This window comes from Euprymna scolopes, chromosome 9, assembly GCF_053919585.1.
Source record: "Euprymna scolopes isolate OS-2025 chromosome 9, ASM5391958v1, whole genome shotgun sequence".
Lineage (NCBI taxonomy): Eukaryota > Metazoa > Mollusca > Cephalopoda > Sepiida > Sepiolidae > Euprymna > Euprymna scolopes.
This window is the reverse complement of record NC_136490.1, coordinates 131,761,692-131,789,176: the sequence shown is the minus strand read 5'-3', so window position 1 is coordinate 131,789,176 and position 27,485 is coordinate 131,761,692. Positions and strand designations below refer to the sequence as shown.

General features: G+C 34.1%; 1 protein-coding gene across 2 annotated transcripts; it reads right to left on the bottom strand.

The window, feature by feature from the left end:
* Positions 1-218: 218 nt before the first annotated feature.
* Positions 219-22,325, bottom strand: LOC145284847 (uncharacterized). Of its 2 annotated transcripts, none has more exons than XM_080133833.1 (2): positions 22,246-22,325; positions 219-5,182 (listed from the first exon to the last, which is right to left on the bottom strand). In XM_080133833.1, the coding sequence occupies exon 2, from the start codon at positions 4,774-4,776 to the stop codon at positions 4,366-4,368; it is 411 nt and encodes a 136-aa protein (XP_079989959.1). In that variant the 5' UTR covers positions 4,777-5,182; positions 22,246-22,325; the 3' UTR covers positions 219-4,365. The 2 variants fall into 2 exon arrangements, with proteins under 2 accessions (XP_079989959.1, XP_079989960.1); XM_080133834.1 differs by lacking the exon at positions 22,246-22,325 and adding an exon at positions 16,833-16,999.
* Positions 22,326-27,485: the final 5,160 nt, after the last annotated feature.

Here is a 27,485-nt window from a genome sequence, read left to right as displayed (position 1 = left end):
CAAAAAATTCAGTACTTGTGTCGATTAGTGATTATTTTAAACCAACGCATTTCAGGTGAAACATTATTACATACTTACATATCATGGTAAAATTAATACAAATTCAAAAGATTACAAAAAATGATCCAGTAGAAAAATATTTACAATTAAAAATAAGAACTATTAAATTGGTTTTATTGTATGTTTGAGTTATCTCCCTTGACTTGAATTATGGATCCTTTTTTTTTTTTTTTTTTTTTTTATTTAAACAGAACTTAATTGTGGATGATCTTTTGCTAAAAAATACATCTAGCACATCTTCTGGATTTTTTTTGTTTTTTTGTGTGTAATTTTTGGAGTTTATACTTATTTCAACATAATACATACCCCCCCCCTTCCTGCTCGCGCCCCCAATGTACAAAGTAAAATGTTTAGAAAATGTTAAATGGTGTTCTAATTGGTAAAATGTTGGTGCGTTACTTACGGAAAATTTGAAAATTCGATGTTCCAGGTAAAAAAAAAAAAAAGATAAATTACCCCCCCCCCCTACTCCAACTTGGTGTGCTTTCCTTTTTATTTTATTTCTTTTTCAGCTAATTTTAAATTTTCCACCCAAAGAGCGCTATAATGTATTTTTGAAAATTAGAAAATTCTATGTCCTGGAAAAAAAAAATCCCCTTCCCCCAACGTAGTTTCTTGGTGAAGCTGTCGTTTATGCTACAGCGTGCATGCGCGTAGCATAAACGGAAGCTGCAAAACGGTGGAAAGAAGTTTGTGGGTTCAGGGGTAAATACCATACATATTTGGTGTTTGTTTAGAATCCCCCCATATTAAAAAAAAAAATTAGTATGATGTTTATAACCGTGACACAGAAATATCATACACCAAAAATTATGTAAATTGATTAAGTAGTTTTATTTTTATAAAGAAAATGATTTTTAAGCAAATTTGAGTTTTTACAATTCCCTGCCCTTCACATGTTAAGAATGGCTTTCTAAAATCTTATAAATTTGAATTATCTACAGTTATCTCCCTTGTTTTCAAGCTGGCATCACTGTTTATATAGCTAGGAAATTTTATTTTCTTTATAAAAATACTTTTAGGGTGCAATATTTTTTTGTCCAGGTATGTACATCATAAAGATTTCCCCCCTCCTTTTTTTTTTTTTAATATGGGGGACTTTTCAAAGATTTTTCTTTCCCTGCTGCGTGTCATTTTGCAATTCTTGCCATGATGCAAGTTATTGTATTCTGCACACCTGCATTAAAATATTGCTACAAAGTAAAACTAAAAACATTTTCAAAAGTAAAATAATTTGAGTCACCCATCAATCAGTGAAGCATTCACAAAGTTGGTGCATCATGATGCTTGCTCAGTTGTTGCAACCAGTGTGGCAATGTTATTGGATCATAAAAAAAGTGCTGGTGTTGGATGAGTAGATATCGATGATTGACATTTTTCCTAGAATAGTTTTTTACGAGACCTACAAATACACACACTTTGTCTTTTATATATTAGATAATTACAAAATACAAACACAAAGAAGAACGACTGTCAAATTAATATTTAAAAATAACCTTCCCCCTCTTCCCTGTGGTAAACCTCTGATGACCAATGGCCGACGATTGCTCTCATGATCTTGACAAAGTGGGGTGAGTAGTACTCTGATAAAATGAAACAGGGTACCCTTCAACATCTGAGGTTTTCATTAGAGTGTCAATCTTTTTTGCCAGCAAGTACCAAGTGATAACCCAGGAACAGCCAAAGTTGGAGACGTCACTGGAAGGAGGTAAAGGTGTACACAGATCCATTTGATTTTAAATATAAAACAAAACTAGCAATGAATTTTAAAAATTGGTATTTAACTTTGATTTTTTTTTTTTTAACAAACAACGAAAAAATGCAACAAAACCAATGGTGCTTATATGTAGACACATGCACAGGTAAAAAATGTCAGTTCAAAAAATTAACAGGAAAACTTTCATATACTGGTGTATTGGGCTAAAGTAGATATCTATGCCAAAAAAAACTTTCACAAAAAACACCCGACTAGCTACAACCACTATAAACGATTTTCCCCTACTCTATCTGTGCCTAAATCTAAATGCAGATTCCATGAACAAAGCTTCTTTCCCAGAACTGCCCACCTGTGAAACACTGTTCCACTGTCCTGCTCCCCAGTTGAATACAACATGATATCCTTCAAATCCAATATAAACAAGCTCTTGTTGAGCCATCCCCATAAATAATCAAATTCTACCCAAGTTACACTATTAATGATTACTACACTACAACCTTACATTCATTAACCCTTATCCTCGAGTGGCTTGCAGTGGTGACTCCCAAGTAAAAACAAAATAAATAAATAAATTTTTAAATAATGAAATGAATAGAGTACAATTAAGATTTTTAAACAGCAAAAAATATAATTCTGAATTTTTTAGATGACGATCGATTATTTGGATTATTCAGACTACTTGAGTTTTATTTTAACATTTCAGTTGATGGAATCTCTTCTCCAGACGTAACTGATCAAACTTCTTAGTGCAGACGACACTCAAAATACAACTGTGAATTACTTAGGGCTTCGATCCGGTCATTGTTGAAGGAACAAGAGCATACTATCCCTGAAAATTAAATAAAGGATTCCGTTTGAAATTCCATGCAAATTCCCAAGTTTGACAAGATACACTTGAAGAAGGTCACATGTTACATTGATCGAATCATTGGGAAAATAATACTCGAAATGAGAACAGTAGTCTGAATATTCTAAATAATATGAGCCTATTTACAATGCCTCCCTACAGGATAGAGTTAGACACCAGGGTCGTTTTTTAACGTGGAGAAAAGGTAAAAAAATAAAAAAATTGTCTCAGTTGTGAAGTATTTCTCCTCCACTGAAAGAGAACGAGAAATGGAAGTGCCACATCTGAAGAACAGATAATACACTTCGAGGTATTTATTTGCTCCCCCACTGAGCAAATTAGGCACAAGGACGATTTTTAAAGTTAGGAGTGAAGGGGAAATGGGGACCAACTCCCCGGGGAGTAGGGGAGCTGGATAGTGACGATTGGTATGAAGGGTTGCCCCTACCTTGACCAAGGTCTTATATGTGGGTTGCCCCAACATATGGTCTTTGCTTGCAGTATCTGCCGGAACAGATACTGCACTTTGATCTTGGCCAAAAGGCCAAGTAATATATAATATTCTATAATATTCTAAATAATATGAGCAAAATATATTAAATTTTTCTGAATTTCTTAAAACTCGCATATTTTGTTTTATACTAACTAACAAGTCACCTGGCTTTGTCCAATCGTAAAATATGCTGAAATACTATATTTTAATTTATGCAGATTTCGTATTTATTATTATTATAGAGCTTATTCTCTATTTATTATTATATTGTACCCAACATATGTTGTAGTCATTTCAAAAGTTAAAAAATTAAAAATATGACTTTGGGTGCCATCAATTAGAATTCAAACCAATGACCAAGATTGTTCTGATTCTCTAACATATTGTTATATAGATAACTGTATTTGAATTACATCACCGGGAAAAATAGATACACAAATATGCAACAGAAATAAAAAGTGGTGGCCGAGAGTTGATCAACCAAACTGAAGGAAATGATGGTGAAGAAGGAAATTCAAATTGAATGGTTCAGCGGTCGAGAACAGTTGTCTGACGAAGATGAGAGCTTCTTCTGAAATTCAGAGAGCCTTGTTGCAATGAAGACTTGTTTTGCTTTTGTTGTTTTATTTTTTATTTTTAAAGAGGTGTAGTCTTCACAAGAAGGCACCAGCAATGTTAGGTTGTCTCCCTTTGTATTAAGATAAAGAGTTTTGTTCTTTGTGTTAAGTTATTAGAGTGATCGACCTTGCTTGCTATTGTGGATTATTGACTGGAGGTTTCAATAAACGGCCGTGTGTCTGTGATTAGAGTTATGTGAAGTTAAATCAAGAGTACGGCATAATCACGCTGACACATTGGTTCTCGTTAGACCACCGAAGTTAAGCAACGTTGAGCCTGGTTAGTACCAGATGGGTGACGAATTTAGGAATTTCAGGTGCTTTATGTATGAGGACGTCAACACCTCCCTGCAAGAGTTGCAAAAACCTAACATTGTCATCTCCCCTAACGAGGATATACATGCGACGAGACCACTTATGAATTTGATACTCCTCCATAGAACGTCCTCCTTTGGAAGAAGCCGGTTAATCCCACATAGGGTTAGTGCTGTTTCCATTTTTCCATTCCAAATCAAAAGTGGGATGGGGGGGGGTATATGGTTAATTTATATAACAGATAAGCAGTGTTCTAGATAAATCTCTTTGTTTTGCTCAGCAAATAAAAATAATGACCCAAAAGAAATAAAAGTGTTCAGTAGTCAAGAGACATTCGCATTTTGGTCCAAAATTCATCTACATCCGCATACCATGACACCCCAATAATCATGTCCATAAAGATGTTTTTCACTGGCTCCAAGTAGATGGGAATGATTCTTATGGGTTCTTTCTGAATAGCAAGCAGGAGGCTGCTTTCTAGCTGCAGCTTGAACCAACCGCTGTCAAAGCTTTTCTTCGAAAGTAAAATGAACACCAGCCGCGACCGCTCAAGAGCAATACTCAGATTTGTTATACAACTACCGGCTTCGTTGTCCCTCTCTGGATGAAATCCTCGGAAACCTCCATTCTGTTCATTTTCAAAATGTTCTAAAATTTCATCCGCTCGTTCTGAATCACTTTCATGGAAAACTAAGTAAAAATCATAGACTTTTTCTGGCAAAGCCATCGTAGAGTTTGTTTTGCCAATTCACATAGATGCTATTGCTGCTGCTGCTGATGATGATGATGACAGTAAAGAAGAGGAAAAGGAGTAACAGGACCAATGGGAGAGATTGTTTATGTCCTTGCTGCTAGTTGAGAGAATGAGTTATTGTCCAGATTATCTAGTGGGGCTGGAGTTGTTACAGCGGTCAATGGATCCAAGGACAATCATAGAAGACGTGCTCTGCTGTTTCCTCCTCCACTTTACACTTTCTGCACCCTCGATCTATAGCACGTCCGACCTTTTCAGTCTAGTATATGAAGTCTGCTTGGTGACCAATTCTGAGATGACTGAACTGCTGCTGTCCGTTTCAATAATTACACAAACAAAAGCCAAACTTCGTTTGCAGTTTATTGTATTAGTTTTGCACCTGCAAAGAAAGAAAAAGAAAGAATCCAATTGAAATTTTATGTATTATATTACTCGTTCGTCTATCTGTTCCACTTTTTCTCAGAAACAACTGGTTGACCTTTCCCATGATAAGATGCAGCAAACTAAATATTATGGTATTCATTCAATACACAATTAGGGATTAGTATTTAATGCAAAAATGAGCATAAATTTAACCATATTAAACCATGAATTTGGCATAAAGTACCCGTTCTAAGTTAATAACTTTTGCCAGTTCTTAAGACAAAAAGTCTACTCTATATTTTGATGTGAAATCATAGTGGGACCATAGTGCATCACTAGCCAGCCAACTATCCCACTCAGTTGACTTACCAGACAGCCAGCCAATTCCCTACCTCTCCTACACCCACAAGCAAGATATCTGACTGCTAACGTAGCTATGAGAGCAAAAGTCAGCTAGATAAGAAAACCCTTACTAATCTCTCTCTCTCTATCTCCTTTCAAAAACAAAAAAAAGGGTAAAAGCTAATAATGAAAGCGGTTAATTTAAAAAATGCGGAAATTAAAGTTTTAGCGTGAAAAACAAAAACAATGTGCAGCTAAAAAAATTAATTCTCTGTAGAGCCCGGCCTTGAAACAGACATACGTAACCCCATGTCTTGTTGGTAGGCTATAGTGTGAATCCGTGGCATACCAACCTACATGCCGTGTACCCAAGTCAATTCATGCAGAGATGACTAAAAGAGGGCAACTATGATTCCAGAGTTTCTAACGTTCTGAAGCAACTAAAATGAGTATTGTGAAACATGCATTGTTTTAGTCTAGGACGTGGTGAAAGATTATGAAATCGCCAAAATACAAGTTGATGCAGTTGTTTGAACTACATGAACCAAAAGGGATTTTGTGAAACATACTTTGTTTCAATCTGATATGATGAAATCATAATACAAATCGATGCATTAGTATGCATCACAAAGACAAGACAAAAATCAACCCTAATCATGACAAGCAACTGAAGGATTCGCAAAAAGGTTATAATAAATAGTTAATACACCGTTAAAAGATTGAAGATAATTCACTAAAAGAAAAGACTAAGGTGAACAGCTATGTGAGAGAGAAAATACCAATCTATATATCTATAAAAGTGAAATTGTCTGTCCAAACTACTCTGTCAATTTTCAGTCTACAGACTCGAAATTTGACATAAGGGGCACTGAGAGGAAAATCTTTTTAATTGGTTTTCGGTCAGAAATTTGGCTATCAAGAGGTCAAAGTTCAATGATTTGACCTTTGAAAATTCTAAACTCCTCCGCCAATTTTGGGTCTAAACACTTGAAATTTTAGATGTAGGTTAATTGGACATGAATCAAACTTTTTAATTTGATTTGAGCCCAAAACAATTAATGTTAAGGGGTCAAAGTTAAAAACAATTTGACTTCTGCAGCCTCTACCAAATTACTCAGTCAAATTTTGGTCTAAACATTAGAAATTTTACATAAAGGGTATTCAGACATAGGGCAAGCTTTTTAATCTGTTTTTGGCTCAAAATTTGGCTGCCAAGGTATAAAAGTTCAAAGGATTTTAACTTTACGGTCTCTAGCAAACTATTCAGCAAATTTTAGGTCTAAACATTTGAAATTTTACATAAAGTGTATTCAGACATAGGGCAAGCTTTTTAATCTGTTTTTGGCTCAAAATTTGGCTGCCAAGGTATAAAAGTTCAAAGGATTTTAACTTTACGGTCTCTAGCAAACTATTCAGCAAATTTTAGGTCTAAACATTTGAAATTTTACATAAAGGGTATTCAGACATGCAACAAACTTCTTAATCAGTTTTTGGGCAAAAATTTGGCTGCCAAGAGGTCAAAGTTGAAAGAGTTGACCTTTACCGACTCTACCAAACACCTTTGCCAATTTTGGCTCTAAACACTTGAAATTTTAGATGTAGGTTACTTGGGCATGAATAAAACTTTTTAATATATATATACATATGCACATAAAGTTATGAACAAAGGGCCCGAGCAAAGCCGGCCTGAACTGCTAAGTATAAAACAAAAGGAAAAAGAAAAGCGGAGAAAGTGGTGGATAAAGGAAGAACACTCAAAAGTCTTCAGTTTTTTGTTTGATATTTTATTTTCTGGTCATTGATTGCTTCATCCAGCTAAATACTTTACATTTTTTTCTTTACCCATCCCCAATACCACCCTCCCCGTCGAACAATCAATCAGACTTTGCAATGAGATTCATGCAAAATATGTTCTTATTTTTTTTACATTCTTTTTTTTTTTTTTTTTTAGTTGTTTGTTCACTTCTTATAATATTAGAATTATGTTTCTTGTTTTCACCTCTCACCTCGGTTCATTTAGTATTATACTAGCGGGGTTACCCGGCGTTGTCCGGGTGTTTGAAGAAAAGAAGTTGTTAGTAGGCAGGCAGGCTCGAACATGTGACACGAAGGCGGAAAAGAAAGTGAAAGAAAATGTAACATCTTATCACTACGCTATGAAGCCATAGGAAGTGAAAAGCATTCAAATTTAGCAATGTTAATCCAAAAGTTGACTTGCTAAGTGAATGAGTTCACGTAGGTGCAGAAATGAACGTTGGCTGAAGGCCAGTTCAGCTTTCCGCCATTTTATTTATTTGCTTCCCCACGATGTTGGGGAAACCAAGCTCTCCCTAAAAAGGGGGAACTCTCAAATGAATAGCAATTGTCTGATATGAAGGGGTTTCCCAACATTGATCAAAGCTAATTGCTTTCAAGATGTCCTGGCATGAAAGGCCGCTGACGGCTTTGTTTCGATGAGTTTCACTTTATTTATACAAAAAAGACGAACAAACACACAAAAGGACGGAATAGCGTGAATGTTATAAAAGTCGATCAAAATAAATGTAGAGATAACATGCGTTCGCAACTCGTACATATTATAATCTAGGGAGTATATAAAAAGTTCTAAAAAATAGTAACCCTCTCGAGAACCCTCCTCTCCCCGAAAAAGCCTTTCTTGGACATACAAAAATGCGCGAGCCAGTTTTGCTTTTTATATATATAGACTAGCGGAGGTGCCCGGCATTGCCCGGAGTGTTTGGAGGTGTGAAAAAACTAAAATAAAAAGTGTTAGTAGGCAGGCAGGTTCGAAACCGTGATGCAAAAGTGAAGAACCTGAGATTTTATCGTTGCGCTACAACGACAAAGGAAGTGAAAAGCGTTTAAATTTAGCGAAGTCAATCAAAAGCTGTTGACTCACTGATAATTAGATCAGGAGTCGGCGAAGAAATGAAATCTCTCGTGGTATTTATTTTCTTCACCACAAAGTCGTTCCCAGCTCCCAGGTGTCCAAATGAATAGCAATTGTCTTATATGAGGAGTTTTTCCACACAGTGATCAAAGCTAATTACTTTCTGAATGTCCCCGGCAGGAAGCCGGAAAACTGGCTTAATGTTCGTTAGTTTCACTTCTTTATATGCAAACCATGAACAAACACGCAGGACCATGGGATAGCGTGAATTTTATAAAATAAAAATCGCTCCAATAAAAGATAGGCACAACCTCCTTTCGTAAATCGGAGATATTATAATTTATGGAGAATATAAAAAGTTATAAGAAACAGTGACCCTCCCCCGAAAAAAGCCTTTGCCGGACATACAAAAAAAGCATATGCACACACACAAACACACACACGTTTGCTTTTATATAATAGATTAATCGGTATACATACAATATATTAAACAGTGTTTTACCATGCGTTTGGTTGTTCTTGCTGTCCGTATCCATCACTTAGGAATACATTGCAGAGAGCTTATCCTGAACCAGACAATGTGTCACAAAGGTTATAAATCTTATGGCTGCCATATCACTTTATATATATTTTATTCATGTGTGCGAGCAACGTAGGCAGAACTGTCAATAAGCAAGATCAAAGATTCTGTACAGGGAGCAATGCCTGATCCTGACCTCTTCTGGCTCATAAATATATTTATAAATTATCTGAATGGCAAAACTATTAAGGTTGTTTAGAAATACCATTTCAGAAATTAGTTGTTTATTTTACTTCACCTTACTTATACATTAAAAATTTAATATGCTATAATTTCCGTGAATATCGGATCTGAGGGAAGTAGCCGTGTGTTTTTTTTTTCATCAGTTAATAATGAAAATATATTAAAATTTTTAGTTAAAAACGAGCAAAAGTTATAGCCCGTTGATTTAGAATGAGTACTTTATTCCAAACAAGCATGGGTGAGCAAAAAAAAAAAAAGTGGTAGTAGGAAGGCAGGCTCGAACCCGTACCACAAAGGAGGAAAAGAACAGGAAAAAAACCTGACGTTTTTGCTGTTACGATCATCGGCAAATCGGAAGTGACGTAGGTTTAAATTAAATTGAAAAGAGGGGATGACTTTCGAAAATATCGGTGAAAAAAGCGACCGCTCCCTGTAGAAAAGTGGCCAGTTGAGGGTGAAGAAATCAACGTTTTTAGCCAATTTTTCGGTATTTGTTGTCTGAACAACAAATACCGAAAAATTGGCTAAAAACATTGATTTCTTCACCCTCAACTGGCCACTTTTCAAAAGCTTCAAAACGCTACTGATCTTGTGGAAATCCGTCGTTTTAGTTTTCGGCAGACATGCAAACATACATACATATATTGGTAGCTTAAATTTTCGACCCAAACTGATTAAAAAGCTTGCGCTATCTCTGAATACCCTTTACGTAAAATTTCAAATGTTTAGACCAGAAATTGTCTAAGTAATTTGGTAGAGACCGCAGAGGTCAAATCTTTTTAAACTTTGACCCCTATTATGACCCCTTAGGATTTATTGTTTTCGGCTCAAATCAAGTTATTAAGTTAGATCCATGTGTAAGGAAACTATAATTTCAATTGCTTATACCCAATATTGGCGGAGGAGTTTGACCCCTTTACAGCCAAATTTCTGGCCGAAAACTGATCATATTGATTTTCCCAAATCTCAGTACCTTGTATATCAAATTTCAAGTCTTGAAATTGGCAGAGTAATTGCATAGAAAATGTACACAGACAGACAGACAGACACTTTCACTTTTATAGATATATAGATTGATGTTTGAATATGGTTATATTTGTGTTCTTTGTTGCATTAAGTAATAATCGATTATTAATCCTAAACTGCGAATCAAGCAAATACCATAATACTTAGTTCGCTACACTTTCAGACAGATAGGTCCAGTAGTTTCTGAGTAAAAGTGGAACAGACAAAGATACATCTATATATATATAAAAGTGAACATGTGTGTATGTATGTATGTATGTTCGCTTTTTGTGTATGTCTGCAAAAGGATTTTTTTCGGCAGCTTCTCGAGGCAGTTGCTCATTTTTAAAACTTTTTATATCACGTCGAAATCATATCTAAGAGTTACGAACGGGGGTCGCATGTGTATTTAATTTGCCAGACTTTCAAAAGCTAAATATTCAACATTTTTCGATCGGCACGTGTAGATTCGCCTTTTTCATATAATAAAAGCAAAACTAATACAAAGGTTGTTGCATAGTTCCCAGCGCATTCGCCGGGATCGTCCAAAAGCAATCAGCTTTGATCAATGCAGTTTTTTCGTTATATCAGACAATTGCTATTTAATTTGGACAATCCTCTTTCAATGGGGAGCTGGTTTCCCCCCTCCCATCATCTTGGGGAAGCCTAAACTGCCCCGCAGTAAATGAAAAAATGAGCCTGCAGTGAAACAAAGTAAACAAACGCCAAAAAACTGCCCCATCATGGTAACGCTCCGGCGATGACCTCATTAAGGTCCACCTGTCAATCACACCTATTTGACTTGACTCGCTCTTACATTAACATTGTCGCCGTAGCGCAGGTGTTCAGGTTCAGTCTATAGGCCTCAAGGCTCCGGGTTCGAGTCCACATGCCAACGACCTCCCTCCCCATTTTTTTTTTTTTTTTTTTTAAATCGCTATTGTTGTTTCCTTTTTGTTCTGATTTACCCCCCCTCCAAAAAAACATGCACACCTACAAATACCCGGGCAATGCCGGGTACCCCCCACTAGTCTATAATATAAATCTCACCTGCCTGTTTAAATGTATGTATGTATGTATGTATGCATGTCTGGCTAAAACTTTCAACAGAGGCGACGGATTTTCACGAGATCGATATCGTTTTGAAGCTCAACCCTTCAGACGAAAAATATTTAAAAATTGGCCAAAAAATTAATTCCTTCACCCTAAACTGGGCACTTTTCTACACTTTTTTTTTGCCAATATTTTTGAAAGTCATCGCCTCTTTTCGATTGTCTAGCCTTAATTTAAACCTAAGTCACTACCGGTTTGGTGAGGACTGCAACAGCTAATGCGTCACGTTTTGTTTTTTCCACTTTCTTTTCCTCGTTCACAGTACGCGTTTGAGCCTGCCTGCCTACTACAACTTTTTTTTTGTGCTCACAATTTTCCTCCTTTTTTTTTTGTTTTTTGCTCAACACACACCTACAAACACCCGGGCAATGCCAGGCACCCAGGCGTGTTATCTTTAATATAAAAGCGAAAATGTGTGTACATTTTTTGTGTCTGGCAAAGGCTTTTTTCGGTGGTGGTCACCGTTTCTTAGAACTTTTTATATACTTCGTAGATTATAATATCTACGATTTATGAAAGGAGGTTGTGTCTATCTTTTATTTGAACGACTTTTACACGCTATTTTCGTGCTATTTTTTTACTCTCCGCATGTTTGTTTGGCTTCTCCATATATAAGCGAAACTGAATTCAGAGCAAATGTGCCTCCCTGGCATGAGTGTCAGGGACGTCCAGAAAGCAATGAGGTTTGATCAATGCGGGGAAAACCCGTTATATCAGACAATTGCTATTCATTTGGACACTCCCTTTTTATGAGGAGCTGGTTTTCCCCAACATCTTGGGGGAAACAAACAAATATGCACAAACTGGCTAGCAGCCAAAGTTAAGTGCATGATTTCATTCTCCTATGGCGTGGTGTTTGACCTCATTAAATTTACAGACATGTCACTTAACTTTTTAATCGTTTAATTTCAGCCATTCTCACTTCCGCTGCCCTCGTAGCATTGCGGTAAGTTATTAAGCTATCACTTTCTTTTCCACCTTTGCCTCAAGGCTTCGGGTTCGAGCCTACCTGCCTACCAAAACCATTTTTTTACACCTCCAAATGTTAAGTAACCAATGAAGTTTAATGAAGTTAATACAAAAGCGCTCAATACGAAGGAAACTTTGCTTTCGTATAAGCTGTAATGCCTAAAAAAGTCTCTAGTTACTGGTAACTAGCTGACCGGAACATGCTCATGACTGTAACAACATATTACTGCTTATGTAAAAACAAATAAAGAGTAATATTTCTCTTTATATATATATATATATAACTCTCTCTCTCATATATATATGCGTTATTAATTTTTTTTTTTTAACACAAATTTTAATATATTAAAATTCGGTAATGTTCATATACTAATAAAATTTGAAGTCAAAATTAATTGATTCAATTATTAAGTTTCATTTCTTCTGATGATATGAGCCATTATTGAAAATCCACGGATTAAGGAAATAAATATAACTCTTTTCCATATATTCCTTGTCTCAAACAATAAATTCTCAATTTGAGTATATATTTCTATGTATATTTCAATCTTGAATTGTTACATTTATATTATATATATATATATATATATATATATATTAGTCATCCACATACAGTACTGTTTCGCTGTTTCTCAGCTCATCAGTGCGGCTAGACAGGCAACTACCTCAAGCCAGGATTGAAACCCGACCGTTTGTACGACAGTCAAGGCTCCTAACCACTATGCTATTGGCAGCTGCTGCGTGAGTCATGAGTTTAACAATGTTTTGACATTGTCCGAACTACCTCTGCTCAATTTGTTTACACAAAGAGCATCGCTCATATGTGTTGCGGGCCAGAATATAAATATCCTAACTCGCTACAAAAGAAAATAATGAAACGAATGAAAACAAGGAAACAAAACTCAATTGCTGAATAAAATAAACATGTCGTTTATTTTCTGTCGAAAATAAAGGGTTTAGGTGGAACAAGTGTTCATTCAGTCGTTGACGTAGAAAAGAAAGGAATGAAGTAGAGGAACGAGAAATGGCAGTCCCGCATGTAGAAAGGCAAAGAGAGAGAGAGTGTTGGCCTCAGCAAAGCCGCACGTGCATGATAGCAGTCGTCCATGTGGAAAAGTCTTCAAGCCAAGAGCTGTGGATGCGAAATTGTCTGGTTGATGAACCAAGGCAAAAGGGAAGAAAGAGGAAGTTGAATGGTTGTGTTGACTTTTATACCGAGGTCAGTGTTCTGACTGCGCATGTCTAGATTTCCTTTCAGGGGAAGTGACGTTTCCCATGTGTGCATACATGTGCACATATGTGTGCGTACGTTAGCGTGTGTGTGTATGCACATGAATGTGAGTGTATATACGTGAGCATGAATATATGTACGTGTCTGTGCGTATGTGCGTGCGTATATATGAGGAAAAACATGTTCGAACATACACTAATGGTAATTCGTGTATCAATATATATATATCAATATATATACATATATTGATATATATCATATTGATATATATATATATATATATATATATATATATATATATATATAGAGAGAGAGAGAGAGAGAGAGAGAGAGATAATAATTAATTTTGTATTTCATTACTTTTTGTAATTTTTGGATATTTTATTAATTTCGACATGACAGTTAAGTAGATAACATTGCTGAAACTAAATTTTTTGCTATTATTCTGAATAAGCACCATGTGGAAATTATCTTCCACCATCTTTCTTTCCTTTTTTCTTTCCTTCTTTCTGCTGTTTCTGTTCTTCCTTCTTTTCTTCTTCTTAATCCCTTTCCTGCCCCCTTCCCTAGCTTCCCCCTTTTTTTTATGCCACCTGACTCCCTTATGCCCGTTGATTGGATGAGACGTTTTCGTGCTAAATTGAAGCTCGTGTGTGACATTTTTGAGTTAATTCGACAGTTGTGGAAAAGACATCGTCGAGACAACAAGTATCGAATGCATTCCCTTAAGGTCTTGGTTAAAAAAGGGACGCCTGGAAATTTACTAAGGCGTTGCACAACTCTGTCCTGACGAGACATTAAAATTGTTGAAAAAAGAACCAAGAGAAGAAAATTCGCCTCAAGTTTTCTAAGACACTTGAAAACTGAATACAATTATCGAGAAAAGGATAATTGAAGTTTGAGAAGAAAATTCGCCGCTGGAAAGTTTCTAAGATACTTGAAAACTCAAAAATATTCTGCCTCCATGAAATTTTAACCTTTGCAAAAAGGACTACGGAAACCAGTTTCAAGGAAAAGGACTGAAAAACAAGAACTTTTAAATAACACGAACTCTGAAAGTAAAAAGCCCAAACAAAACAAACTTTCTAAATGTTCCATTCGGAAAGAGTGCCCAGAAGCTTCCAGTAAGTGCACCCCCCCCCCTTTTTCTTTCCTTCTTCCTCCTTCTCTATCTCTCCTTCCTTCTCTTTCCCTTCACTCTCTCCCCTTTTGGTTATTACTACAAGAATACTTGTAAGCCAGATGGACATTTTTGGCAGCCCATAGAGGTCACGAACTTTTCCTTTTGTCATTATATTTAATAAATTCTATTTCTCATATTTTTCTCTTTTTGTTTGTTTTCTTCCTTGATGTTTCAAAGCTTAGTAGTAACGACTAATTGATTAAGAAGAATTACCTTCCACGGGAAGAAGTGGATAATAAAATTTCTTCAACCATTTATTTTAATGCAGTGACAACATTCAACTCAACTATTCCTTTTGAAGTGTGGTTTAGTTCTCTCCCACTGCAAGAACTTAGACACCAGGGTAGGAAACTGGGATTGAGAAGTCAGCGCTCCCGAGGAGGAGCACTCTGACCTACAAAAATTGCCGCAACCACTCTAGTATTCCCCGGTAAGGGGACCTCAGGCGATTAGCAATAAACTAACCCGTTTTCAAAGAGAGAAAGCAAAGCCTGCGAGGGTGGACCAGCTAGAACTGCACAGAATTAAACTCTCAACGCAAGGATCATATGAATGGTTTATAATCTCTGTTGATTTGGGGGATACCAGGATGAAAATCCCTAGTCGAATTAATCATTTATTAAAAAAATTTTTTTTTTTTTTTTCAATAATATTTAGTAGTTTTTTTAATTAATATTTTAGTCGGATCGTGTTTCTTTCCTTTCCTTTTTTAAATATAATTTTTAAAATGTTTATTAAAACTTTTTTTTGCCGCACGTATGGAAGCGGAAGCGGCGAAAAGCGAAACACAAACGGTACCGGTACCTCCTGTAATATTTTTTTTATTTTCGTCTTTTCTCCATTTTTTTTTTTTTTTTTTTTTACAGCAGATTATGACCGAATCTACTAGATTATAAAAAAATCATCAAAATACAACGTTCTCGTAAATTGATCCCCATTTTTGAAGCATCGATTTTTTTTTTCGGCTAAATTTCGTGAATTTAGCGTTTTAAAAGTCGTTTGGCCTTCAAAACATGCCCCTCCCCCCCCCAAAAAAAAAGGGCTAAGTTCGCGAAATTTGGCCGAAAACGTCGATGCTTCCAAAATGAGGGATCGATTTACTGAAACGTTGTATTAGAAACGGAGCACCCCTTAAAAATGTTAAATATTGAATTAAAAAAAAAGATTTATAATCTGGTAGATTTAATAATCCGTTGAAAAGAATGAAAACAGACGAAAATAAAAATACAGAGCGAGGTAGCGCTTCCGCTTCCATACGTGGGACTTTTTCTTTTTTTTTAAAAAATGATATTACATTATCAAAAGTCGGAGGTTCTCGGAACTCGCTTCCTCGTAAATGTATTACGTCATTTTCGACTAAACGAATGAGTTCGTAATTACAAAAGTCGCTGTCCATGACTTTTTTTTTTTTTTTGTAATTTTCTTCCTTTGAAGATTATAATGCTGGAGGGCAGGCAAACCACTTGCCAATTGTCTTGCTTTTTATTGAAACCAACCGAGAGCTCTTTTTAGTATCCTCGCTGTTCCCTTAAGTGCAATTGTCTGGATCTCTTTTGCACTTGGTTCACCAGGAATATTAGTAAGGTAGTATGGATATTTTCATACTTCATGAATCGTAACCGAAAAAGAATGGCGGCACACATCCTGTTTTGGATCCGCTAAAAACTCAACCAGTTGTTGTTTGTTAAGAAAAAGCATGAATATTTTGTAATAAATAAATAAAAAAACTACAAATTATAATTTTTTCATTTGTAGATTTTTTTTTTTTTTTTTTTTTTTTTACATGGGCATCACCACTTATCAAGGCCAAGAGGCCACTCAAGGATAAGGGTTAAAGAGTGTACAGTAGAAATTGGACAATATAGTAATCATTAGTAATGAAAATTTGGTAAATTTGATAACTTATATAGAACGGCTCATCAAGAACTTATTTACGTTAGACTTGAACACAACCATATTGTAATCAGCCGGAAAGCAGGAAAACGGAAGACAATTCCACAGGCGTGCAGTTGCAGTTCTAAGAAAGAAGCTTTGTTCATGGAATCTACGTTTAGGTTTAGGCACAGATAAAGAGTGGGGGGAATTATTGATAGTGTGTACAGCTAGACGAGTGTTTCTTGTGAAAGTTTGGCGAGGGGGACCATAGATTGAAGCTCAGTTGAACACTTACCATGAAAATAACGATACATCAGAGACAAACTCGCAACATCTCTTCTGTGAGAAAGAGGTTGCAAGGAAGAGAAAAGGACATCTCCTACGAGGCTACGAATCTATTTTGAACTCTATCAAGGCAGGACAAGTCCTTTCTAGCAGCTCCTGCCCAGATGTGGCAACAATATTCCATCCTTGGACGTACCTGGCTCTTGTAGATTAGTAATTTCAGCTAAATCACTCTATACTTCCCACCAAAAAATAAGATTCTACTTTTTTAGGCGATTACGTATGACCGCCCTGAAAATTTTGGCGAAAAAAAAAAAAAAATTATTTTAGAATTTAGAGTGGGTGTTTAAGTTTCTCATAAAAATTTAACGTAAAATTATCTCTTCCTCCCATTCTCAGGAAATTTTTTAACCGGGTAACGTTTTAGGATAGTGAACCAACCTTTCTAATACTAAAATGAAACTTTTTCCTTAAAAGTACCACGAACCCTAAGTCCCAGTGGACAAACCCTTACCCCCACACAAAACTCCCTTAACTATCATTAGAATTTAGGAAAACTCGTCCCCGGAAAACTCGTCTCCAGAAAACTTGTCCCCTTTTGCTAGGTAGGAAAACTGGTCCCTTATTGAATAAATATCGATTGAAAACACATTTTATGACCGTTCTTGAAGATATTGTCTTTAAAAGAGAATACACATCCCATAATATTTAAAAAAAATATTTTTACTTGTTTACTGTTGTTTTAAAAAATTAAATTATTTTTTTTTTAAGTTTTCGTTTTCTACCTAGCTTTGAAAGTTTTTGATCTTTCAACTTATTTTAAAGAGTTTATTTAGTTAAAAAAAAAAAAAAAAAAGTAATGTCGAGTGTTACTTATGAACAAAAAATGTCCGATATAAGAGGATCACATCTTAGGAGGATAATTACTCAAAAATAGAAAATTAAAGAAAATATTAATGTAGATATAGTTTTAAAACGAGCTCCTCCCCCTCCAAAAGAAAATAAAGTTGTATATTTTTAGGTAATAATGCACACCCTATAATATTTTAAAAAATATTTTTACATGTTTATTGTTTTAAAAAAATTAAATTGATTTTTCTAAGTTTTCGTTTTCTACCTAGCTTTGTAAGTTTTTGGTGTTTAAACTTATTTTAAAGAGTTTATTTAATTAAAAAGAAATAACAAGTAATGTCAGACTCGACATTACTTAGTAAATAATTTTTTTAAAAAATGTCCGAAAATTAAAGAAAATACTGAGGTAGATATAGTTTTAAAACGAGCCTCCCCCATCTCCAAAAGAAAATAAATTTTTATATTTTTAAGTACTCCACAAGTGCACAAGTGCCCCCGAAATGACTTTTAAACGATCCTCCTCTCCCGATGTTAAGAATGGCTTTCGAAATAATAACGTTATTATTTCAGCGCGGTACCAAAATTACATAAGACCATGGTTTCTTTTTTGTTGTTTTGTAATAACACAAGAATTATTTAAACCGAATTAATTCTTCTAAATAAAATAATTGCTTTCTTTGATAATACGTGTTTTCATTCTTTATTTTTGTTTCGTAATGACACAAAAAGTGTTAAAACTAGAATATTTTTTTAATAAATATTTGGTTTCGTTTTTCGTATCTTGACTTCGTGATCAAGTTTATTTTTTTTAAGCAAGAGTTAAAAATATTTTTTAAAATATTATGGGGGTGCACTGTGCAGTCTCTTTTAAAAACAATATCTCATCCAAGGACGGTAATAAAATGTGTTTTCAATTGATATTTATTCAATAAGGGACCACTTTTCCTACCTAGTAAAAAGGGGGGGGAGTTTTTTGGGTACGAGTTTTCCGGCTACGGGTTTTCCGGAGACGAGTTTTCCCGGAACGAGTTTTCCCGGCACCCTAACCCTCAGTCCGAGCGACAAGACCCACCACCTAAAAAAGTAGAATTTTTTAAGTCACCCCCTACACACACACATACATAAAAACGCACAGAATTAATTTTCCGGGTTTTTATTACTGTACACATAGATTCGAAAAAGTTGTCAAAAAACAAATATATAACAAATAAATGTTATCAAGGGCAAGATAAGTTACTTTTCTACCTAACTGGATATGTTTTCAGTGTTTTTATTCAATGTAACATGTTTATTCAGCTCGAAAAACATACATTGTTTACCGATGTATTGGAAAATTCAAAATGGCGCCCGAGTCGAGTGCAGAGTAGAGTGATATCCGTGCTGAAATAATTAACGTAAAATGATCACCCATTTCCGAGCCATTGCAAAACCTTAAGGTACTCATCATGCACTGCATGTTGCAATGGCTCGGAAATGAGTGATCATTTTACGTTAATTTATTTTTTTTAATTACCTTCCCACGAGAGTAGAGTTTACACAAGGTCGAATTTTGATGTGGAGGGGGGAACCAGCTCCCCAAAAAGGGACACTTTTGTTAATAAAAAATATTTTTTTTAAAAATGTATCAGTCATGAAGGATTTCGCCCCCATTAACCGAAACCAAAAAATGAAGTGCAGTATCAAAACAGATACTATACTTTGATCACGTTAAATTTATTGTGCAGTGAAGTCAAAGGAACAATCGGGTGAACAAAATCGAACATTAATTTATTGTATATTAAAGATGGGGAGGGAGTGTCAGCGCATTACATGGAGTTATCTCCCCGTGGCGTTTATAAAATTCAAACAAAATTAAAAAAAAAAAAAAAAGATATCTGCCTTCAACGTGTTTTTCCGATGTAAAAAAAAACAAACAAGTATACAATAAATTAATGTTGCTACCATAGCCAATAAAAGTTATTTTTCTTCTTCCTGCCTGGCTCTTTTTTTGTGTGTTTTACAGTAGTTTTGAATGTTCTTTATTTCATCGCAAATATTCTCCTTTTACGAGTTGTTAGTCAACGAGATGACGCCGACATGAGGAAACAATGACGAAGAATTAGGCACGTACAAAATGAAAGCGGATGCCCAATATGTATAAACATTTTGACCCCTCTCCTTTACTTAAAAATTCACCAAAGATCAGGAAATTAACCAATTTTAATGAAATTTTCAGCATTTATCAAATAATGATCACGGAATATAATGAACCCATTATTTTTATTTAAATCGTAGTGGAAATGTATTATTTTGTTGAAACAAAAACACCTTTACTAAAGTTATAGTTTTCAGTAGTAAAAAAAAAAAAAAAGGACCTGTGCAGTTTAACCAGTGAAAATATCGAAAAAAAAAAAGTTTGGTACTTGTACAGTTTAATCAAGACATTAAAAAATGAAAATATCGAAAAAAGTTTGAATTGTATGTATCCGTTATGGAACGAAGTTCTCTGGAAAAAAAAAATTCACTTGATTTCATCAAGTAGTTTTTTTTGTTACAGCGAAAAAACACGTTTTTATGAGAGAGCGTTGAAGGCAGTCATCTCGGATTTAAAAAAAAAAAATGTTTGAATTTTAGAAATGCTAAAGGGAGATGACTCCAGTTAAAGCGCTGACACCCCTCCTCATCTTTAATACTAGCTTTTCTTCCTAAAAATCGAACATTTTGCTCGGTATCATAACAAATTGTTTTTTCGCTGTAAAAAAATAATAATAAAAAAAAAAAAAACTACTTGATGAAATTTTTTTCGGAGAACTTCGTTTCATAACGGATACATACAATTTAAACTTTTTTTCGATATTTTGATTTTTTAATGTCTTGACTAAACTGTACAAGTACCGTTTTTTTATTTTGTTTAAATTTTATAAACGCCACGGGGAGATAACTCCATGTAAAGCGCTGACGTTTGTTGGTGTTACCAGATCTGTTATGGCAGAAGCTAAAGATGACACATCTTCTGCAATTTGGATCTTTTTATTTTAATAAAATTTACGTTGAAGTTTAAAGGTGAGCCTGTTGTGATTTGTTTGCTTCCTTTCATTCAACCAAGGGCAAAACCGAGGTGAAATAATATCTCACCCAGAACAGATACTTCTCTTGGATCCTAGCCAGAAGACCAAGAAGGTATATCTTTTTCCGAAACATTTTTTTTTGATTGAAGTAAAATTGTGGTAAGGTCAATGTCGATAATACACCAACGAACAACTTACCTTTAAAATGTCCATTTTTTATAGGTTTTCGAATCAGATTCAAAATTGGGACAGGCAAGTAGTTTTGAAGATATTGACATCTTAATAATCCAATGTTGTCTTTGGTAGTTTTCAATGGCGGCCATTTTGTGCGGCTTAAGCCTTTTTTATTGTGTTGTTTTTCGTTTTTTTGTTGTTGTTTTTTTTTTTAGAGGGGCCGCCACAACACCGCCCCTCCACCACCCGCCCACCCCCAAATGTAAACAATTTTTGTAAAATTATTAAACGGATCTTCTGCTTGGTTTATATCGGTGAGTTACTTATGGAAAAACGGTCAATTTAACTGCGGAAGCACCTGTTTAAAACTATACAAGTTCTATAATTGAATAACCCCCCTCAAAAAAAAAAAAAACGAAAAATACAAAAAAAAAAAAAAAAGAAAAGGCTCAAGCTGCACAAAACTACTAAAGACAACATTCACTATGAAGATGTCGATATCTTAAAAACTACTTGCCGGTCCCAATTTTGAATGTGATATTCGTTCATAACATACACGAAAACTTCAAATAATTCGACATTTAAAAGTTAAGTTGTGCGTTAGTGTATTATCGGCATTGACCAAATGATGATGATGATAATAACAACAACATAATTAGCAGGTACGTGTGGAAAAAATAAAAGAATCAACAATTTTATTTTAGTAAGAAGGATAACGAAACATTTTAGTAAGAAATAAAACGAAATAGTAATTCGTTCTTACTAAAATAATATCAGGGAAATACATCTTTTCTGGTAATAATAACAATAAAGTTTGTTTCATTTTGTTTTCGAGTTTCCGATTCGATTTTTAAGTTTTATAGGCGCGGACGATTTTTAGCGGTGATTTGGCCAGGGTATTCCGATATCGACGTTTGCCAGTATATCTTAATTTCATGTACGGTCCATTTATTTATTTCCTTTTTTTTTTTTACATTACGTATTTATAGAGATCCTATTCATAAAAAAAAAACAAAAAAAAAAAAACAGTGATAACTAGGGCTAGGACAACAGCAATACAGCATATTCTTTTCTTTGTTTTGACTGTGTATCCGTTGATATCTTTGCTTTTATATAGAGTGATGTTCTCGGTTGATTTGTCTAACTGTGTCGGATACTCGAGAGTCAAAACAATGAAAAGAATATGCTGTTGTCATAGCCCTATCCTCCTTTTTTTTAATAAATAGGGGCCTTCTTCGATCGAATAATTTATAATCATGAAACCGTGAACACATTAAAGGTAATAGAATTATAATCTCCAACTAATTTTAATCGAAAAAAAAAAAAAAAAAAAAAAAACTTTTTACTTACCAGGAAACAAACGAATTGACACTGTAATCCTCTGTTCCTAACTTCCTCTACTGCTATTTTTATTTATTTATTTTTTAGGGAGGGGGGGGCAGGGTTGCCAGGTTGGCTTTTTTTAAGGCCAAATTCGAAATTTGGCCTTTTTAAAACAGTTTGGCCTTCAAAATTTCTGTTTGGCTTCAAATTTGGCCTTTTCGTGATCATTTTATATAAATATTTATTTAATAGTAATTATTAAAGAAAAAGTCATAATTAAGTAATTTAAAAAGTAGTTTGGATGTCAAAACTTGTAGATTTTTAAAATTTTAGTTTGTTTTTTGTTTTGTTTTTTTTTTATTCATGGATTTGCATAAGAAAAACAGCCCTGGAATCAACATCTGCTAACATTTGTCATATCAGAAAAAACATTTTTTCTAAAGACTAAACAGCTGTTTAAATTTGTTTTCACGCTTACTAAACGTTTATATGGAACCTCTCAAGGAGTTCACAGTTGAGTATGAAACCATTCTGGTGACATTTTTTTAGTGCTAGCACCTTGACCACTTGGTCACATCCATCTAGAAAAGTCAATCGGTCACTGAGTATATCTCCTCTGAAATAATTAATGTTTGTATTTTTCGTTTGGAATTATTTAAACCAAGTGCTTTGAAATTAATTGAATCAATTTATTTTCAATTTATTGAAATTTGAAAACTTATAAATGTAAATTATCTCTCAAATAGCTATTTAAAAAGAAATGTTTAAAAATAATCATATACTTTTTCCTGAGTAAGTCCCAAAAGTTTCATTAAAAATCAATAATTATAGATTTTCTAACTATCTTGGATTAATAGACACATTTGTCTTAATGACGCATAGATTGTTCTTGAAAACAAAGTTTAGTTTTAGAGTTATGACTAAAATTAAATTTATCAATATTTTAGAGATATTTTAATTTGGTATTGTGGCAACTGAAATAATTCTTCTCTAAGAATATGATAGACAAATAGAGTAGACAAATAGGAACTTATGTACAAACTGTACCAATAAAAATGGCATGGAAAATTGGCATTAGTAAAAATGGTTAAATTGGTTAAATATGAAAAAAATAGCAGGAGTGAAAGATATAGATAAAAGTTTCATGAGTTTATGAAAATCTTGGATGAAATGTATGAAGGGAAAACATTAAGAACTTTGGTAAATTAAAAATAAATCATATCTATATTTAAAAGTAGATGTGGAGTCTCAGCTAATAATCAACTACCTTTCAATCATACTGCCATCTTAGAAATCTGTCGATTATACTAGCATATTTACTCATTGTAAGTATTTTTTTCAGATTTCATGTGTAATACTAAAGAGACGCTAACTCCAAAGGGTTGCTAATGTCATAATCTTAAAAAAAAATTTATATCGCCTGTAAACATTTCTTTTATCATAATCTGTCCCTGTCATGAATCAATGCTTATGTTAAAGTGTAGTACCTGTTCTGATACTATACATTATCTAGTCTGTTCTTGGTCAGTGAAAGAAAAATTCTTCTAAACTGAGGCATATTTTTTTTTTTTTTTTTTTTTTGCTATGGGAGAAAAATTCTGTGTTTTTACTTTTTAAGGCGATTTCATCTGGTTTTACGATTTTGTCAGTCAGACTTTGAGATAGAAAAAGTTATCTACCTTAAAATGTTATGATGGCCCAAAAATGAAGAATCATTTTGTTTAAATTATACACGAAATTAATTACTTAATTTAAATTATGAAATATTTTTTTCTTGATATTCACATGTAATCATTTGAAAACAGAATCACATTTTTAGGAGGGATAGCTGAGGGTCCTCATCTACTTAAAAATATAGATATAATTTCATTTTAATTTGACAAACTTCTTAATGTTATCCTGGTGCTTGTTCATAAAAATACACAGGTAAAAATATCAGTTCCAAATAAATTAAGAAGAAAACTCTTTGATATAATTACGTGTTAGGCAAAAATAGGTATCTACACCAAAAATCTTATCTCTCCAGTTTTATATATTTGTGGCCTTACCGGTGGCAAATCGGAAAAATATGATAAAATAATTAAGATTCTACTCAATAATTTTCCTAATCTTTAAACAAAAACAAAAACAAAATAAATTACTTATACCAAATGCAGTAGGACTTAATTATCTACCGACCTGTATACTTTTAACATGCTGCAACTTTTAAGTTTTTTTATATTTCAAAGTTTTAATGTTCTAATTGATCTTTACACACAGGAAAAAACAAATAGCCACTTGTAGCTTAATTCGTGAACTTTGTAAACAAAATTATTTATCCTATCACACAGTCAGAGTTGCAAGCCCCCCCCCACCTCCATCCCAAATATAGGGTTAATAGTAATGTAAGTTTTTACAACTTTCCAGGAATTAAACCCCAACAGTGAAACGCGACCATTTTTTCCGTGCGTAGTAAAAAAAAGCTTTAAAAAAATTGAAATAGAAACTTAACAGTTTGAGCACGTTAAAAGTACACAGGATGAGACGTAATTACATTCTACTGCATTTGATATAAAGCGTTTGTTGTTGTTTCTTTTTTGTTTCATGATTCCTCGACTTAACATTTACTATTTATTCTATTGTTGCTATTTAGTTGCCTCCCCACTAGGGCAGAGTTAAACAACTTTGGTTTTTAATGCGAGGAAATTTCAGCTCCCCAAAAGGAGTAACTCTAGATTGGAACAAAAAAGGCCTCAGTGTAGAAGCACTTCTCCTTTATTGACCGAGGACAGAATAGAGTAAGTGAATCAAAACAATTACTACGCTTTGTTCCTAACCAAAAAGCCAAGAAAATTTTCTTGTTTTAATGTTTAATATTTCATGTTTTACTCTGTAAATATATTGTATATATTTTGAATTAACAAAAATCACAGTTGAATTTCTATGAGCACGGTAAACATCGCTGTGTCAGACCTTCATTCATTTATATATATATATAAATTATATATATATATATATATATATATATATATATATATATATATATATATATAAAACATAGAAAAATGCGAGCATGAAAAGTAATAGGACTAGTTGTTAAAACTGGAAAAGAAAAAGACAAGATATTCTAGTAAAAAATATAATAAATTTATAATTTAAAATATTGCAGCATTAAAAAGTTTTTAAAAAATTCAATTTAACATTATATATAAATTCAGTGTGATCACGAATTAAGACTGAATCACCAGGCTGTGAAGCAAAATTAAGTATTAGTGCAAAATATAAAAGTCGTCTGCTAAAAGAAATGCTGGCAGATAGGATTGATAATTTTTATTTTTTGTTTGCAACTCTTGTTGTTCGGGAATTTGAAATGATAAATTCAACATTTCAACAAGAAAATAGTGATCCACTCAAACTGTCAAAACAATTGATAATGCATCACCAGAGTTTGTACGAAAGGCTTTTCAACAAAGATGGAACATGTAAAAAATTAGAAAAATGTTGACTTTGGTGACAGTTTCAGTCAGGAAATCCACAGGTTCACATTAGCTGCTGGTGCACAAGTGGACAAAAACTACAAAATAAAAGAAGTGAAATTGAGGTGTCAAGCTATGTTGCAAGAAGCCTTACATTAAGTAAAAAAAAAGACTTCCTGAGGCTGCCAACCTGTTTAAAGGGTTTTCATTTCTAAACCCTGATAAACTTCTTAATCAAAGATTAAGAGCAAAGTTTGAAGATTTGCCATTTCCACATATCATGGAAAATAACTGTATAATTGAGGCACAATACAGAAAGGTTTGTTTGGTAGAATGGTGTTAAGAACCATATTTTGCAGAGAATGGCATTCCTCCAGATTCTCTTAAATTCTGGCAAGATATGGCCAAACATGATAATTTTAAGAAACTTTCAGCATATGCTTTAACATCCCTAATGACCCCCGCAAGTAATGCAACTGTTGAAAGAATGTTTTCTTCAGTTACTGCTATCAGAACAAAACCTCATAATAGAAATCAAAGTAAATTACTGGATGCTATTGTAAGAGTTCGTTCTTACCTTTTACATAACAGTATTTGTTGCAAAGAAGAATTATGTTTCTCTTTGCTATCATTGACCAAATTTAAATACCGTCTTTTGCACTGTTATAAATAATATATGTTTAGATGTGACTTTTATACAATGTCATTTTACTGCATTTGAAAATGTTCCATTAATTATTCTACATACATTCAATTCTACAAACTTGCAGTTCTGCATCTTTTATGTATATATAAAAAAATCAGAACAACTGAATTTTCTGGATAAGTTATATTTCTGTTGCCTTTCATGTAACACGTACATCAAATCTGTTGCCAAGGTCGCTGGGAAAATGGTGGAATCCTTCTATCGATCCAGTAGATATTTCACTGCTGATGCAATTCTCTACCTATATAAGAACTAGGTACATCCAAGGATGGAGTACTGTTGCCACATCTGGGCAGGAGCTGCTAGAAAGACCTTATCCTGCCTTGACAGTGTTCAAAATAGACTTCATAGCCCAGTGGAGGATGCCCTTTTCTCTTCCCTGCAACCTCTTTCTCACAGAAAAGACGTTGCAAGCCTGTCTCTGCTATTTCGTTATTTCCATGGCAAGTGCTCGTCTGAGCTCCAATCTATGGTCCTGCCCCCCCCCAAACTTTCACGAGAAACACTCGTCTAGCTGAAACCACTATCAATAATTTCCCCTACTCTTTATTTTTGTCTAAACCTAAACGTAGATTCCATGAACAAAACTTCTTTCTAAGAACTGCACACCTGTGGAACTCTCTTCCATTTGCCTATTTCCAGCTGACTATAATATGGTCGTCTTCAAGTCCAACGTAAACAAGTTCTTGACGAGCCGTTCCCCTTAAGTAATCCAATTTACCAAATTTTCACTTCTAACAATTACTATGTAATTATTCCAATGACCACTGTGCACTTATTTACCCTTATCCTCGCGTGGTTTCTGGGCCTTGATAAGTGATGACTTTTTTGTAAAAAAAAAAAAAACACACACACACATTTACCTCTGTTCTAACAGTCTATTCTCGTGGGCTATCACAAACGTTTATGTGCATAGCTGCATTTCAATTCGATATTTGTTTTTATCTCGTGTTGATGTTTTTCATATCTTCTAAAAAAAAAAACTGAACGAGTTAAATCTTATTCATGTAAAAGTCCAACTCACTTCTCCGTTCTCTCATAATTTTTGTGTTTGTCGATCTATCCGCTCTGTGATAGTAATTAATGAAAAGTATTTTGAACACATT